This window comes from Arachis ipaensis, chromosome B3 (genome assembly GCF_059453495.1).
Source record: "Arachis ipaensis isolate K30076 ecotype BB chromosome B3, ASM5945349v1, whole genome shotgun sequence".
Lineage (NCBI taxonomy): Eukaryota > Viridiplantae > Streptophyta > Magnoliopsida > Fabales > Fabaceae > Arachis > Arachis ipaensis.
In genome coordinates, this window is record NC_142438.1 from 116,056,836 (window position 1) to 116,070,371 (window position 13,536).

General features: G+C 34.5%; 2 protein-coding genes across 4 annotated transcripts; both read right to left on the minus strand.

Moving 5' to 3' along the window:
• Positions 1 to 916: 916 nt before the first annotated feature.
• LOC107630793 (bromo-adjacent domain protein, putative (DUF3527)) lies at positions 917 to 5,109 on the minus strand. Of its 2 annotated transcripts, XM_016334036.3 has the most exons (3): positions 4,677 to 5,109; positions 2,177 to 4,024; positions 917 to 1,853 (listed from the first exon to the last, which is right to left on the minus strand). In XM_016334036.3, exons 2-3 carry the CDS (start codon positions 3,722 to 3,724, stop codon positions 1,521 to 1,523), a joined length of 1,881 nt encoding a protein of 626 aa, XP_016189522.1. In that variant the 5' UTR covers positions 3,725 to 4,024; positions 4,677 to 5,109; the 3' UTR covers positions 917 to 1,520. The 2 variants fall into 2 exon arrangements, with proteins under 2 accessions (XP_016189522.1, XP_088365564.1); XM_088509438.1 differs by lacking the exon at positions 4,677 to 5,109 and having other exon boundaries at positions 1,405 to 1,853; positions 2,177 to 4,155.
• Positions 5,110 to 8,496: 3,387 nt separating this feature from the next.
• LOC107630794 (bromo-adjacent homology (BAH) domain-containing protein) lies at positions 8,497 to 13,320 on the minus strand. Of its 2 annotated transcripts, XM_016334037.3 has the most exons (8): positions 12,635 to 13,320; positions 12,397 to 12,459; positions 11,512 to 12,270; positions 11,263 to 11,397; positions 9,943 to 10,026; positions 9,446 to 9,505; positions 9,278 to 9,364; positions 8,497 to 9,024 (listed from the first exon to the last, which is right to left on the minus strand). In XM_016334037.3, the coding sequence occupies exons 1-8, from the start codon at positions 13,028 to 13,030 to the stop codon at positions 8,734 to 8,736; spliced, it is 1,875 nt and encodes a 624-aa protein (XP_016189523.1). In that variant the 5' UTR covers positions 13,031 to 13,320; the 3' UTR covers positions 8,497 to 8,733. The 2 variants fall into 2 exon arrangements, with proteins under 2 accessions (XP_016189523.1, XP_088365592.1); XM_088509466.1 differs by having other exon boundaries at positions 11,263 to 12,270; positions 12,635 to 13,218.
• Positions 13,321 to 13,536: the final 216 nt, after the last annotated feature.

The following is a 13,536-nucleotide window of genomic DNA, read 5'->3' on the forward strand; positions in this document are numbered from 1 at the left end:
ACTTATTTCATGAAGACTTGAGTTGCAGATTTACAAAATTTAAATAGAAAAGAGAATATGTGAAAAAATCTGTAGATAACGCAATAAAATTAAGCAGAATAAGTGTAAAAGTTCGAAAGAGAATGAACAGTGGTATTTACGTACAAGAAGAAGACGACTAATCTAATAAATAAAACAACTCATAAATTTCTAAAACAGCACCGAAATATCTTCACTCTAACACCAAAATTTCCAACTATGATATCGATAATGATGACGACGATAACGATAACAGTGATGATAATGATGGTGATGATAATGAAGGGGCAGGAGAAAAATGAAGGAAAATAATAAATCAAATGAGAAAAGAAGGAGGAGGAGGTGGTGATGGTGATGGTGGTGGTGATGGTGATGATGACGACGATAACAAAAGAGAAAGATGAGGAAAAATAAGGAGAAAAAAAAGCAGCAGAAGTGTGTAAATAGGAAGAAGAAGCACGTTCGAAGAAGATGAAGAAAACCGCGCGTACAATAAGTGGTACATGATGTGAAAAACGATTATAACAAGTTGGTTGGACACTTGGACTTGGTTAGATAATTCACTTGATTGTAGAGCTCTTCGATTAAAAAAATTATTCAAAACCTAAAAAGAAGAAACATCTAAAATATAAGAAAAAAAAACATCCAAAACATATAAAAAAAATTAACTTAAACCTAGGAGAAAGAAGAAGAACGTCGTGTCTCGCGTACTGCGGCTATTTAATATCGGATGCTATTCCTGCAGTGTTCTACAGAAATAGGCCAATCTTGTTTTCCAGCATCCTAATTATGATTATTTGTCACCACAAATTCTCGAATTCACATTATTCAGGATTGAAACTATATAACATCATGTCTAGAGTGTATTTATTTTGCCATTTCATGATAATTGCCTAGATTTTATCATCACAAGGTTCTTATATATACTATTTTAAGGTAGATCCATTTGGACATCAAATAACTTGGATTCATCCCAGTCCACTTCCCATCAATTTTCCTTTGAGATTCTTAATAGATACACATACAAACTGGAAGAGAGAAAAGGGCTTCTATGCTACCTGGTTCAAAGATTTCCCCCATCTAACTACCCCCATTACAATATAGACAGTATTCTCATGCTATCCCATGTACTTTTAGTAACTGGCATGAAAGAATTTATTACAAAGAATGATTCTGAATATCATATCCCTAATGCAGCAGATCATTTACATTTCCTCTCTGTATTTCCCATTCAGAGTGCATTTTTCTTAGCTTCAGTGAGCAAGGCATTTCCTCCAGCAACAAAACTTTATATCCATGCAAATGGAATCATCACTAAGATCCTCTATTTTGCTTGTTACAAAAGTTCAGCTCGTCTCCTAGAAGCAGAGTCCCTACAACCAGCAATGACTTTAAGAGCATAAGGCTGGTGGAGGGATAAGAGACAACAGAGATTTTATGATGCAAACACTTTGCTTCTGTCTTCATGTCTCCAAGCTGAGATCTTAATCCTGAATTACACTCTATACTCGCGCAATAGGAGAAAAAGGTGGGTTCAGTGCATACGGTCGAGGGATTCCTTTCGGAGTCTTGGACACTGTTTTCCTGCTCTCCTCCTTTGTGACTGATTTGATGTAAAACTCTACATCCTCCTCAATAAGCATTTTTAGTGAGCTGCATTGAGATAGTTGTTGGGGTTTATTTTGCCTTGCTTCGCTGAAGTTGGAACTGCCATGCAAAATAGCAACACTGATAGAGAATGCTTGTAACGTGGATAATTGCACATGAAAATCCACTGCATATTGGCCCTCTTCAATTCTCCTCATGCTGAATGTAGGGCTACATTCTTTTGCCCCCTATAGACCACAAAGCAATACAAGTTATGGTAAAAAAGGAACAACGAGTCATACAATGAAGCAAGTTAAACTTTGCAGTAGATAAAGAAAGCTTTAATAAGAAAAAATGTTAATAAAAAGCCTATAAGGATATCAATGTCCGCACAGTATCTGCAAATTCATAACTTTGTGCACTATCTTAATTTTGATAGACACAATTAACAAGGTAGAGTTTTCAAGCTAGCTTGAAGGATCTTCTTAACTACTGTACAGTGTTACTCTACAAGGGTTCTGAAATTTCCCTTAAAAGTATCTATCCTTGTTCTGCAAAATTCAAGTTGTACCTGAATGAAGAGTTCCAGAGCTTTATATTCCTCCATAAGAGAGCAGTCTTCGGAAAATTGAATACTAGGATTGCCTAAAAGAATAAGGGGACAGGCCATGTCCCAGCCACCACAGTCACAACCTCCACCATGTCTCAATCGATCAAGTAATGACGACGGACCTTCACTTTCGGTGTCTGGTAAACCATGATTGCCTGTTGGTATCACCACCTTCAACTGTTCCTGGAATTTGCTCTCATGAAGGCTATTTCTACTCTGATCCCTAATGCTAGAGTACTCTTTAGCACTTATTCTATCTCCTCTTCTGTACTTCAAGCTTTCTCTCCTAGAAAATGGAATTTCTAAAACAATAGCAGCACTTTCAACGTTTGAATATGATCTAGTGGACAACGAATGATAAGAATCTGAGTAATCTAATTTGACACCAGTTGATAGAGGCTTGTATTGACGTTTGTTTTTACTTGCAAGATTCTCTTCATCCAGCCTCAAAGTCTCTTCCTTGGAAGCTTTTCGTCTCTCAGAAGCATCTTGCTCACAGAAAAACTTTGTTTCATGTGAAACACTTGGTCTTGAGTGTGTAAAATCATACAACACAAATTCTGTCACCATAGAGTTATCAGATACTTGGCTTTCTTGTTCGGAACCTAAATTGCTGGAAACTACCATCTGTGCTACCATGGAGCAATCTTTGTCAAACTCATGGGATTCCGAGCCAGTTGCACTTGCACTGCTCTTCTTTCTATTATCAATGGAGTGGAAGGTATATACCCAATTGAAAGCATGACAAGTTCTCCATGCCTTTGCCACAAAGACATCTTCAGGGCACCTGACCTTGAACTCCAAAAATGGTACTCCATGTTTGTTTTCTATCCTGAGATTACCATGCAGGTGAACTGGTGAGGATGCTATACCTGAATACTGGATTTCTCTACTGATGAACTCAGAAATAATGTCAGACTGTTTCCCTGTGTTAGATAAATCACTTAACAACGATTTCTGATATGTCCTGCTCCTTGTAATGTTTGCAGTCTCATTTGATCTGGCCTCATTAGTTTCCACCTTATGGCTTGTTGGACTTCTCAAAGATTTTGACTTTGTGAATTGATTCATCCTTTTCCTAAGAGGGTTAAGTTCAACTTTTGAACTTGCACTTGATGAGCAATCACTTTCTGATGGTGATAGCAACAAGTGAGCCACCTTAGCAGAGACTGACTTTTTCAGTGAGTGAACCGTGTCCTTTTCAAGATGAGAATTGCCATGAATTAGAGAATCAGCAATTTTATCACTTCTTAAATTTGTAGAACCTCTCCCATGCTTGACATCTGAACTCATGCAAATTTCAATGAAGTCTTTTGAAGACTTTGGCTCCATGTAAGCCAATGACCTGGAAACCGATAGGGAACCCAAGTTTGAATCCCGAGATATCTCCGATGTTCTCGGCTCAGAATCTTCGGCATCTGAACCACACAAAGAATCAAGAATGCTACCTGAGAAAGAGATGTCACTCCTCCGGGAAATTTCAATTTTCTTCCTTCCTTCCATGCCCATTTTCCTTACGCTTTTCTTTCCTCTGAACTCTGATACATGGAGCCACGCTTCATTTCAATGTTACCTTCCAATCCATGAGTGCCGGAGAAATGACTCTTACATGAAGCACTGCGAAAGTGAGCAAGTTTTATATCTGCAAAGTCCCCCTTGAGGGTTATAAAACCATCTTTCCCGGAGGGTTTTCCTTTTCTGGATCTCTTTGCATTCGAAGACGGAAGAACGGTATTGGGACTCAGGCCCACGGAATACTTTTCACTTATATCCAGCTCCAAGTCTTGTCCCATTGATGAATTCAGAGCCCTGCAGAAAAAGATAGACATTAGTGTGTAGCAAGGAAAGAGTTGGACACAACATTGACATAATCATATTGCTAGAAGTATACTAATCCTCACACTTTGGCAAGGGAAACAAAAAGGACTAAATGCCAACAACATCACACTCATGAATCCAAGCTATTGTGTATAAAAAGAATATTAAAAAAAAAAGCTTTGGACTCGATAATCAAGAAGGGGTTTAGCTCCAACATTTTTTTTTCTTTTACATCAAGTGATAGAATGGTACCTACACTGCAAAACAGTCGCTACCCTCTCATAAAGAATGTAATTTTGAAATGGCAATTATGACCTTGTAAACGGCCAGTATTCTAAAGGACGCGCCCCACCATTGTTCAAAAAAATTATAGGTTGTATCACAGAATAAATAAATGACTAAACCATTATTAGGATTCTGAACACCGGAAAAGAAATCCCATATGATCTGTTGGATAAAGAAATTGCAAAAGGAAAAGACAAATGCTGAAAGAAGTAAGAACACTGCATGATTATCCTTATAATACCCAAAATGTGAGTAAAGTGTGATGTACAAATGTTTAATCATAGAATAAATAATAATAATAATAATAAAGCAGGGTTTGATTCCAAACCATAAGAGTGGAAAAAGGAATAGGACATACTAGAGTAGATCTTGGAGGAGTAAACTGAAGAAAAAGAAATCCCAACAACCAGCTTCAATGCACAACCACCATTAATGTCCAAACTTGAGCAAAAAGTTTCCATGAGAATAACTTATAAAAGCAACTCCATTTAGTGAAGCCGGGCCAAATGGTCCAAATTAAGCGTTGAAACGAGGTTCAGAACAAGCAACTTCACTTCAATCTAGTTCAACAAACACCACAGAAGGAGCAATGGCAAGTGATGACAAAAAGCAATGTATAGAAGCAGTAACTGAAGCCAGTAAGCGTAAGAGTAAGAGAGAAGCATTGAAAACTCTCTCACACGAGTAAGCGGAGAAAGAAGAGACAACAGGTTGCTACTATTGTGTCCATGTCTCTTGTCCCAAAGTCTACTAAAGCCATGTTCCTCAAGCACCATCATATGATGTTGCTTTCTTTTGAGAAAAAAATAATTATCTATCTATTAAGATCTAAAATTCTAAATTTCACTTAGAGAAAATTACTAAAATAGTACGAAAAATTTTACATGAGTAATAAAAATAGTTTTAGAAGATACTAACAATAAATAAGATATCAAAAAATTAAAAAATGTGACAAAAAAATTAGATATTAAATATATTTTAAAAAAATTTGAAAGATTAAATTTTAATATAATTTTTCTGCAAGTATTGTTAGAAAAATAAAATATATTCAACTTTAAAATTTAATAATTTTATATCAAGTGAATTTTTTTAAATTTTTATGGTAAATGATCAATTTTTTTAAAAAAATAAAAAAATTTAAAAATTAAATTTTATTCCAAATATTTTTTTGCATTTTTTAAATATTTATTTAAATGTTATCATAAAAATTTAGATCAAATAGATAAGTTGTTTACTAAATACAAAAATTTTTATCACTTACAAAAAATATAATTTATTAATTATTTTTATTGTATTTTTAAATCATTTAATAACTGTTTTGTTAATAATATTTTTTTTTAAAATAATTGTTAGGCCTAAATTTTTTAATACTAAATTAGTAGTTAAGTCTCCCTTATATTAGGTTTACACTAAATCTAAGTATCTAACAAAAAATTGTGCATACATAACATAATTTAATTATTCTCTTTTCCCTTCGCTTTGCATTTTCAAGAAATAATTTAATTAATTTGTGTCTCAGCCACTCACTCAGCATGAGATCAGTGCTCTAAGGTGAAAGCAAAGCAAGTGTACAAAGTGCAAACCCGAGAAAGAATCAATTGAGAGAGCACCTTTCGTGAAAGACAAATAACCCTAGGGGTGCACATGGGCCGGGTGAAGCCGGATTTGATGTGACCCAGACCCGGCCCGAAATATACACCGGGTCTATTTATTAGATCCGAACCCGACCCTAGACCTGATGAAACCAATACACTTTCGGGCCACAATTATACCGGGTAAAAACCGGGTGAAAACCGGGTGAAAACCGGGCCGTTAACATTACATTACGTTGATACCTTCTTGTAAGCTAGCATAGTAGCATGTAAAAATATCCAAATTTCTAAGACTCCAACCATTATTTAACATGGTAAAATTCACTTAGAAAAATATAACAAGAACTAACCATTCTTCAAAATTAAAGCATAACCACAATCAATACTAAAGTATAACCACAATCAATACTAATATTGTTTAATAATACCAAATATTTAAATCAATACAAATAACACAATATTATGCATTAGTCTAAAGTCTTATGCATTCTAAACATAAAACATTAACTTATAGTTTTATAATGACTAATAACACAAAATATTAAGATTTACAATACTTAAATTTCACATAAGAATAGTCATGATCCATCACTAATAACACAAAATATTAATTGTGTATGGTAACCGGGTCACCGGGCCGACTTCGGGTGACCCGAGCTATGGCCCGGACCCGACCCGAAATAATGACCGGGTCTATTTTTGAGACCCTTACCCGGCCCTAAACCCGATGAAATCACACCAAATTAGCCCCAAAAGTGTTCGGGACCGGGCCGGGCCTTCGGGCCGGGCCGGGTCTGTGCACCCCTAAATAACCCCTAGAGGGAAAATTTTTAGAATGTGTTTGGATGAGATTTTTTTAAATTTTAATTTATTTTACATATAAGAAAAATTAAATATTGTAGTTAAATATTTTAATTTTAAAATATTTTGTTTAGTTGAAGTAATTATATTAATTTTATTATATATTGCTTTGTTTAAAAATATAGTTAAATTATGTTTATTCATAAAATATATTATTAAGTTTAGTATTTATTAGTTTTAAATATTAACTAATGCATATCAAATTATCAATGTATTTGTCACCAAAAAAAAAATTATCAATGTATTTTAAAATAAGATGAAAAAGAAAAATTTGAAATTCTTTTATTATAAATAAATATTAAAATATAGAATAATACTACACATCTAAATTTTTTTATAAATCAAGTCCAAATAAGTTAAATAATAAAATTTAAAATAATATTAATCATAACTGATTTTTGTTATGTTAAACTAATTTAATTAGACTTAGTTAATAAAAATATGTAGACGTATAGCATTATTCTAAAATATATTATTTTTAGTAGTTGAAAGTCTTAAAATTTTCTTGAAATTTAAAAATATTTTCGATTAAAAAAATTTTAATATAATATTTTATCTTAAAAATATATTTTATGTTTAAAACACCTATTCAAAACACACTCCTAGTCTTTAGCTTTGGTGCTATTCACTATTCAGGTCCACAAAGACAGGGGTAGTAGTGAAATTTTAGGATGTCTTGGTAGTACAGTAATGGTAATAGTCTAATAGATTAATAGTAGTACCCACCCAAAAAAGAAGAGACTAATGTAGCACTGTGGGTTCCCTTATTAATGTTTTTCAGTAACAAGAGCGGTTTTCTAAGACAAATCAGTATCTTATGGCTTTGGGAAGGGTAGACCTATACGGGATATATGGCAATATATAATATAATTAGAGCAGAATCCCACTACTAAACAATAATTAGATGTTTGTAGGTGAAATAATAATAAGAAATTCGGCACAATAAATCAGTTTTGTCGGATGCAGAATCAGATCTGCTTTGGTGAATTTTATTTGACGAAGATGCCCTTTGTGTCGTTTCCCTATTGGACAAGGCAAGTAATGGGTTGGTCTGAGGGTCTCAGAAGTGGGAGGTGCCCAAAAAAAGACGTTGACCAGGTCAAAATATTTTTTGGTATTTTTTCGGAGCATGCCAGAACGGGGTTAGATAAGTAAATTTGACTAGGGTTAAGGTTGGGGAGAAACGGAAGATAGGTGGATGTGATTGGATTGGCGGGACACTAACCTAAATTCAATAGCAGTGGCTGTGGGACATATCAAACCCACGGAATCTTCAATCTTGGACTGGATGACACACTTTTCTTTTGTTTTCTTTTGTATGTTTTATATATTTTTTTATAAAACAATTATTAAAATGATTAATTTTTTTTATAAAATTCGTAAATTAATAATTAATATATTTATATTTTAATTATAAATACAAAATCATTCTGTATTTTTATACGATTAATATCTAATTCTAATATCTATGTAACATGAATGATATCTCATTGGTAAATTTTAATTTGCATTGAGTAAATATAATCCAACTCAAAAATATCTTAAATATTCTCTTAATTTCTAAAAAAAATTTAGGTATTTTTAAATCATCAAAATATTAATCTCATTTAAAGATTGTCTCGTCTTTTTTAAAGATAAAATATCTTACCAAAAAAAATTTGAGAGAATATTTAGAAGAATATATCATTATAGTTTGTTTAAAAAGAAAAAACTATATCACTTAAATGTGTGTAAGAATCCGTTTTTATAAAAATTAGCACTAGAGAGTGTTTGTGTGATTAATTCAGTTAATGATATACAGAGGAAATAAGGGCAATGCATGCACAAAATAAACTAGACTAGAAGAGAACTATACAGTATACACGACTATTTTGCAACTATCACTCCAATAAAAGAAGAAAAAAAAAAAAAAGAAAGAAAGATTGCTAGGTACAACCAAACTTTATAGAGAACAGAATGTTCCTAGTCAGCTTGTTTTTTAGCTTCAGTGTTGTCATCTTTCCTGGACTTGCCAAATGATTTTTGGGAGTCCAATACAGGCATATATGCTTCGCTTGTTTTCTTGAAGATGTCATTACCAGCTCTTTCAGGTTCACGAGGGCTCACCAGCTTCTTCTCAACACTCTCGAATTTAGCAGTGGCCCACGGTGCTGTCCCTACACTACTCCGTTTAGAATCAGAAGCATCTATGGTCAGTGTTGATACCTCATCACGTGAGGCATACCATGAGTTACCGCAGGCAATACATTCCAGCTGAAGAAACCATAGCACAGTTAAGAAAACCATAAAAAAAAAGGTGTTCATACTATGGTTGAAAGGTTAAATGATAAAGAGATGAAAATTCTCTTTGATGAGAGGTTGGATAACTATCACGTCGAATGTATTATTTTATTTTTGTTAATTTTTAAATAAAATTAAGTACTCCTCTATGCATACCAAAACTTCATCTTAAAATTGGCCTAAAAAGTGCATCAGGGGAAAACAGATAAGAGTTTAAACTTCAAACCTGATATCTGTCGCCATGTCCTGCATGGATGATATCCCTCAAACCCACCTTGCATTCTCTGCATCTTCTGCAGCGCGCATCGGTCATCTGTTTCCAGATGGAAAAGCTGACCATCACTAATGTAACAGGTAACATAACATAAACATTGCAGTGAGGAATAAAATTAACCTGCATGTGCTGTGACTCATCAGGCTCTTTCTTGGATATCTCATCAGCAGTCAAACCCTCCTGTAGTTTCAAATATTTAGTCCTTAGGCACACAATAAAAAATCAGCTCATAAAATCCAAACACAATTTATATTTGCTCTACAAAGCACTAGGATTTTTTTCTTTTTCTCCCTTTTTTTTTTCTTTTGCTTTGTGAATTTATGATGTTTTGAGAAAAATGGAAAGTTGACCACAGTAATCAACCCAATCCAAACTAGAGTGTAATTCTAGTTGTATTTTTTTTCCCTAACATGAAGAAATTTGTGAAATAAATGGAATATAATTAGGATGATAAAAAAAATATAAAAACACTGACTACTGACTGAACAAAGAATCACAAGAAACTACTAATCTAAATTGAAAATTGAGATTACAGAGACTACAAAACAAATTGGGCAGACAGCTTCAAAGTTCCAATAAAAAGAAAAACAGATAAAAATTGGCAATAAACTTAATACCTTCAATTCATTGGGTGTCATGTTAAATACTTTTGAAGGTTCCAATTCTCCATTTAACAGACGACGTGCTAGCAATGTGTTGTTCTGAAAAGATCCCCAAGAGAAAAAAAAAATGTAACTATAAGGAAACCATCATTTATTATATAAAAAAAACACATATAGCGATCCAAATTGCTTTCTCCAGCCAAAAAGAGCATTAGTAGTGGTGATGGTGAGGAAAATATAACAGACAAACTATTGTTAAATATATCATCATAGAAAGCCAGCTTATTATGTTTTTACTCCATTACTATAATAGAGATTGACCATAAACATATAGTAAGTTAGCACTGAACACTCCATGCACACACTAACATTCACATCAACAGATGTGAGTGGAATTTGATGATAAAGAAAAAAGAGTAAAAATCCCCCAGAACTAACTCACCTATCCAACACGTCTCTCTAGAAGAAAATAAATTGGCAATTATTACTAATTATTGTCACATGGTGGGCTGGGGCAATAAGAGATGAAAAGGTACATTGAAGAGAGAAAATATAATCTCATTGCAAGTAACATGTAAACAAAGTTTTTTTCTTTTAACACTCATCCAGCTTTAGGATAAAAATCCATCAACGAAAACAGACACTTTCCTTATGCGCTTCAGCGAGCTTACTACCGCACATAACAGTAAGACAGGAGATACATAGACCACTTCTTACTACATCAACCCACCTCTGCTCTGTCCTAGGAATTTCATTGCATCAAATAGTATACTGGCAAAAAATTTCCTAATTTTCAGTCTTAATAAAAATATGCACAAGAATCTTGTCAAGTTGTCATACCACAGTTCTAATCTTCTTAGAAACTATTCTAGATATGATAAGTCTGGATAATACCACCTAGATAACACAGATCATGTAGCAAAAATATGGGGCTCATTTCTTTATATTCACCCAACAATGATGTCCGCATCATCTCTGAATACTAAATTAAAATAGGTACATACTGACTTACTAAATTTATGCAACTTAAAATGGTAAAAAAATGTACAGGATTAGAAATACAAAAAGATGAAAACAAACTATAGTTTGTATAGACTAGAAAATTTCAAAGTAACAATCAGTACCTTACTGGTTATCACATGACCTATGGTCTAGCTAAGAGTGCCACCATTTTCACCATATTTCATATCTTTCAAATCACTTTTAAAACATAATAGAAAGTTATAAATAGAAGTCCAAAAGTCACATTGTAAACAAAGATAAAATGTAGCATCCAAGTGTAATATTTTGGTCATTTCAAGTATATGATTGTTATGCAGAAGAGCTGCTTCTAACCTTCAGATTAAAAACTAATTGCCGAAGCTTTTGGTTATACTTCTGATAATCCGATGAAAGTGTCTCATGTGAAACTTTTTCCAAAGCAACTACAGCTGTTACTGCAGCATCCGGCCAGACCAAAGACTTGGAACTCTGCAGAGTGGAAAAGGCAAGCAATGAATACATAATAATCTTCAAGGTATATAATAGAAAATACATAATACAATACTGGGGATCACAACCAGAACTGGAATCTTCACCGAGTACCTTCTGAACCTTATCTTGACATTCATTTGGTGATTGGGAAGTTCTATTATTGCTTCCATTATAACCTGGATCAGAATTTTCACTTCCTTTCTCTTTCTTCTTTATGCTGTCATCCGAATTAAACACGTATTGAACACTTTGAAGCAACTTCTCCAGGACTTTGTCACGATGGGTATCCCCTGTTAACACATTCCAATCCACTAATATGCGATAATGCTCAGAGGAATTACTTACACAACTCCCGGGTGTTTCGGGTTTCAGATGTTGGTCACCCTTACGACCTGATTCCTCCTCTCGTGAAACATCAAGAGGCGAAATGCCTTTCTTCCTTAAAATCCTTTTACTTTTCATAACATCTTCCTGATCAGCAGCAGGAGCTTCTTCGGGCTCGATATCAGGCAATTCACCCATCCGCTTAAGGGTTTTCTGAACAAGCTCATCAATCTCTTGCTGTTTGTTGTCTTCATAGTCCTTATCAGTTAGCTTCCAGAGTTTCCTTTCTACAGTGTCATACACCTTTTGTACAATGAAGCCAGGATGCTGCTTCCGGTTCGGAAGCTGTTTGTGTATGGGAACAAAATGCACAACGCACTTATGCATAACAGATTCAGCTGGAACCTCATCACGGTGGAAACTATAAAAGAGTTCCCTTGTATCACGTGATTGCCAACTGCCACCACCTTTCCTTTCTGCTTCTTCAGGACGGTAAAACCACTGCCCGGTAACCATCATGCTGCCATTTAGGGACTGTGTAATATCCTGACACCAAAACACACCACTCTATAAATCACAAACCCAGGACAGAACGTAGGCACCAATAAATAGGCTTCAACTGTGCCAACAATATATTCAAAAGTAATATTTTGCAAAGAACTTAATACTCACTTTAATAATAGCCACATAGGGTTTCTGGTCCTTATCCTCAGGAACAAGAAGTACAGGGTCCTCCTGCAGAAAAAAGAACAATGCAACAAAAGTTCTTAGATAGCAAGTTTCACAACCCAATTTCATTAAATAACAATCAATTTGAAGTAAGTGATAAAAGCAATGAAATTGTGAAATTCATCAAGTGTAACATAATAGTAGGGTTTATGGAATGAGAAGAAAAAGTGGTGGTGGTTACCAGAGTGTACTGGTTTCCATCAAACTCGAATGACTCGAAATGCTTCTTCCTACCTCTCCCCTTTCCAGAAACCCTAATGGGATCGCCAATGGGCTTGGCGTCTTCCTGAGGGGGTTCCTCTTCTTCCACATGCTTATCCTTCTCCTTCCCCTTCCTCTTCTTCCTCTTCCGCTCCTCTTCTTCCTCCTCTTCCTCCTCCTCCTGCTGCTGCTGCAGTTGCTCCTCCTCCTCCTCATCCTCGTCTTCTTCCTCCTGCAGCTTCATGCGCTTCCTCTTCTTCTGCTGCTGCTGCTTCGACGGTGGAGAACAAGAGGAAGCTGGCTGCTGCTTGGGACGTGGCGGTTCTTCGTCCTCGTCGTCGCTCATTGCCACCTGAGTAAACCGTCGATTCCCCATTTTTCTTTTCTTTTCTTTTCTAATTTTTCCTTTCAGGAAAGCAAATGTGGCAAAATCACTGTGATCTTGCACTCTCTCTTGGGTATACACTATCACTGCTTCCACAGTGTAAGATTTGAGTTTTTCTCCGTTTTGGGATGTCAGCCTCGGGTTAAATTAAATTATTAGATAATATTTTCTTCCACATTACTACTGCTACGGCTTCCTTTCCTCACACGCTGTATATTCAAGAAACGATAAATGTGATGTGTTGTGTAATGACATGTGATAATTTTTGTCAAATGGCTACTATATTGAGTCGAATATGACTATGATAGGTTTGAATTGTGATGGTTGTTAATTGTTATGCATAATCACAAGTGAGATTTTAATTTTAATTTTAATTTTAATTAATTAAGTTTGAAAGAGGTTCACAATGAGTAAGATAGGATTTAAATTTCATTCTAATTTTATTTGCAAATTTAAATTTATTTTTTTATTATATAAAAATCAAATTTTTATATGTA

Excerpts from the sequence above, each read along its gene's own strand:
- LOC107630793 (XM_016334036.3), bottom strand. The coding sequence starts at position 3,724 with ATGGGCATGGAAGGAAGGAAGAAAATTGAAATTTCCCGGAGGAGTGAC. Across the intron at positions 1,854-2,176 it reads CTCTGGAACTCTTCATTCAG|GGGGCAAAAGAATGTAGCCC; the intron begins GTACAACTTGAA and ends TGTGGTCTATAG.
- LOC107630794 (XM_088509466.1), bottom strand. The coding sequence starts at position 13,030 with ATGGGGAATCGACGGTTTACTCAGGTGGCAATGAGCGACGACGAGGAC. Across the intron at positions 10,027-11,262 it reads AATTAGTTTTTAATCTGAAG|AACAACACATTGCTAGCACG; the intron begins GTTAGAAGCAGC and ends GGATCTTTTCAG. Across the intron at positions 9,506-9,942 it reads TGACACCCAATGAATTGAAG|GAGGGTTTGACTGCTGATGA; the intron begins GTATTAAGTTTA and ends TTGAAACTACAG.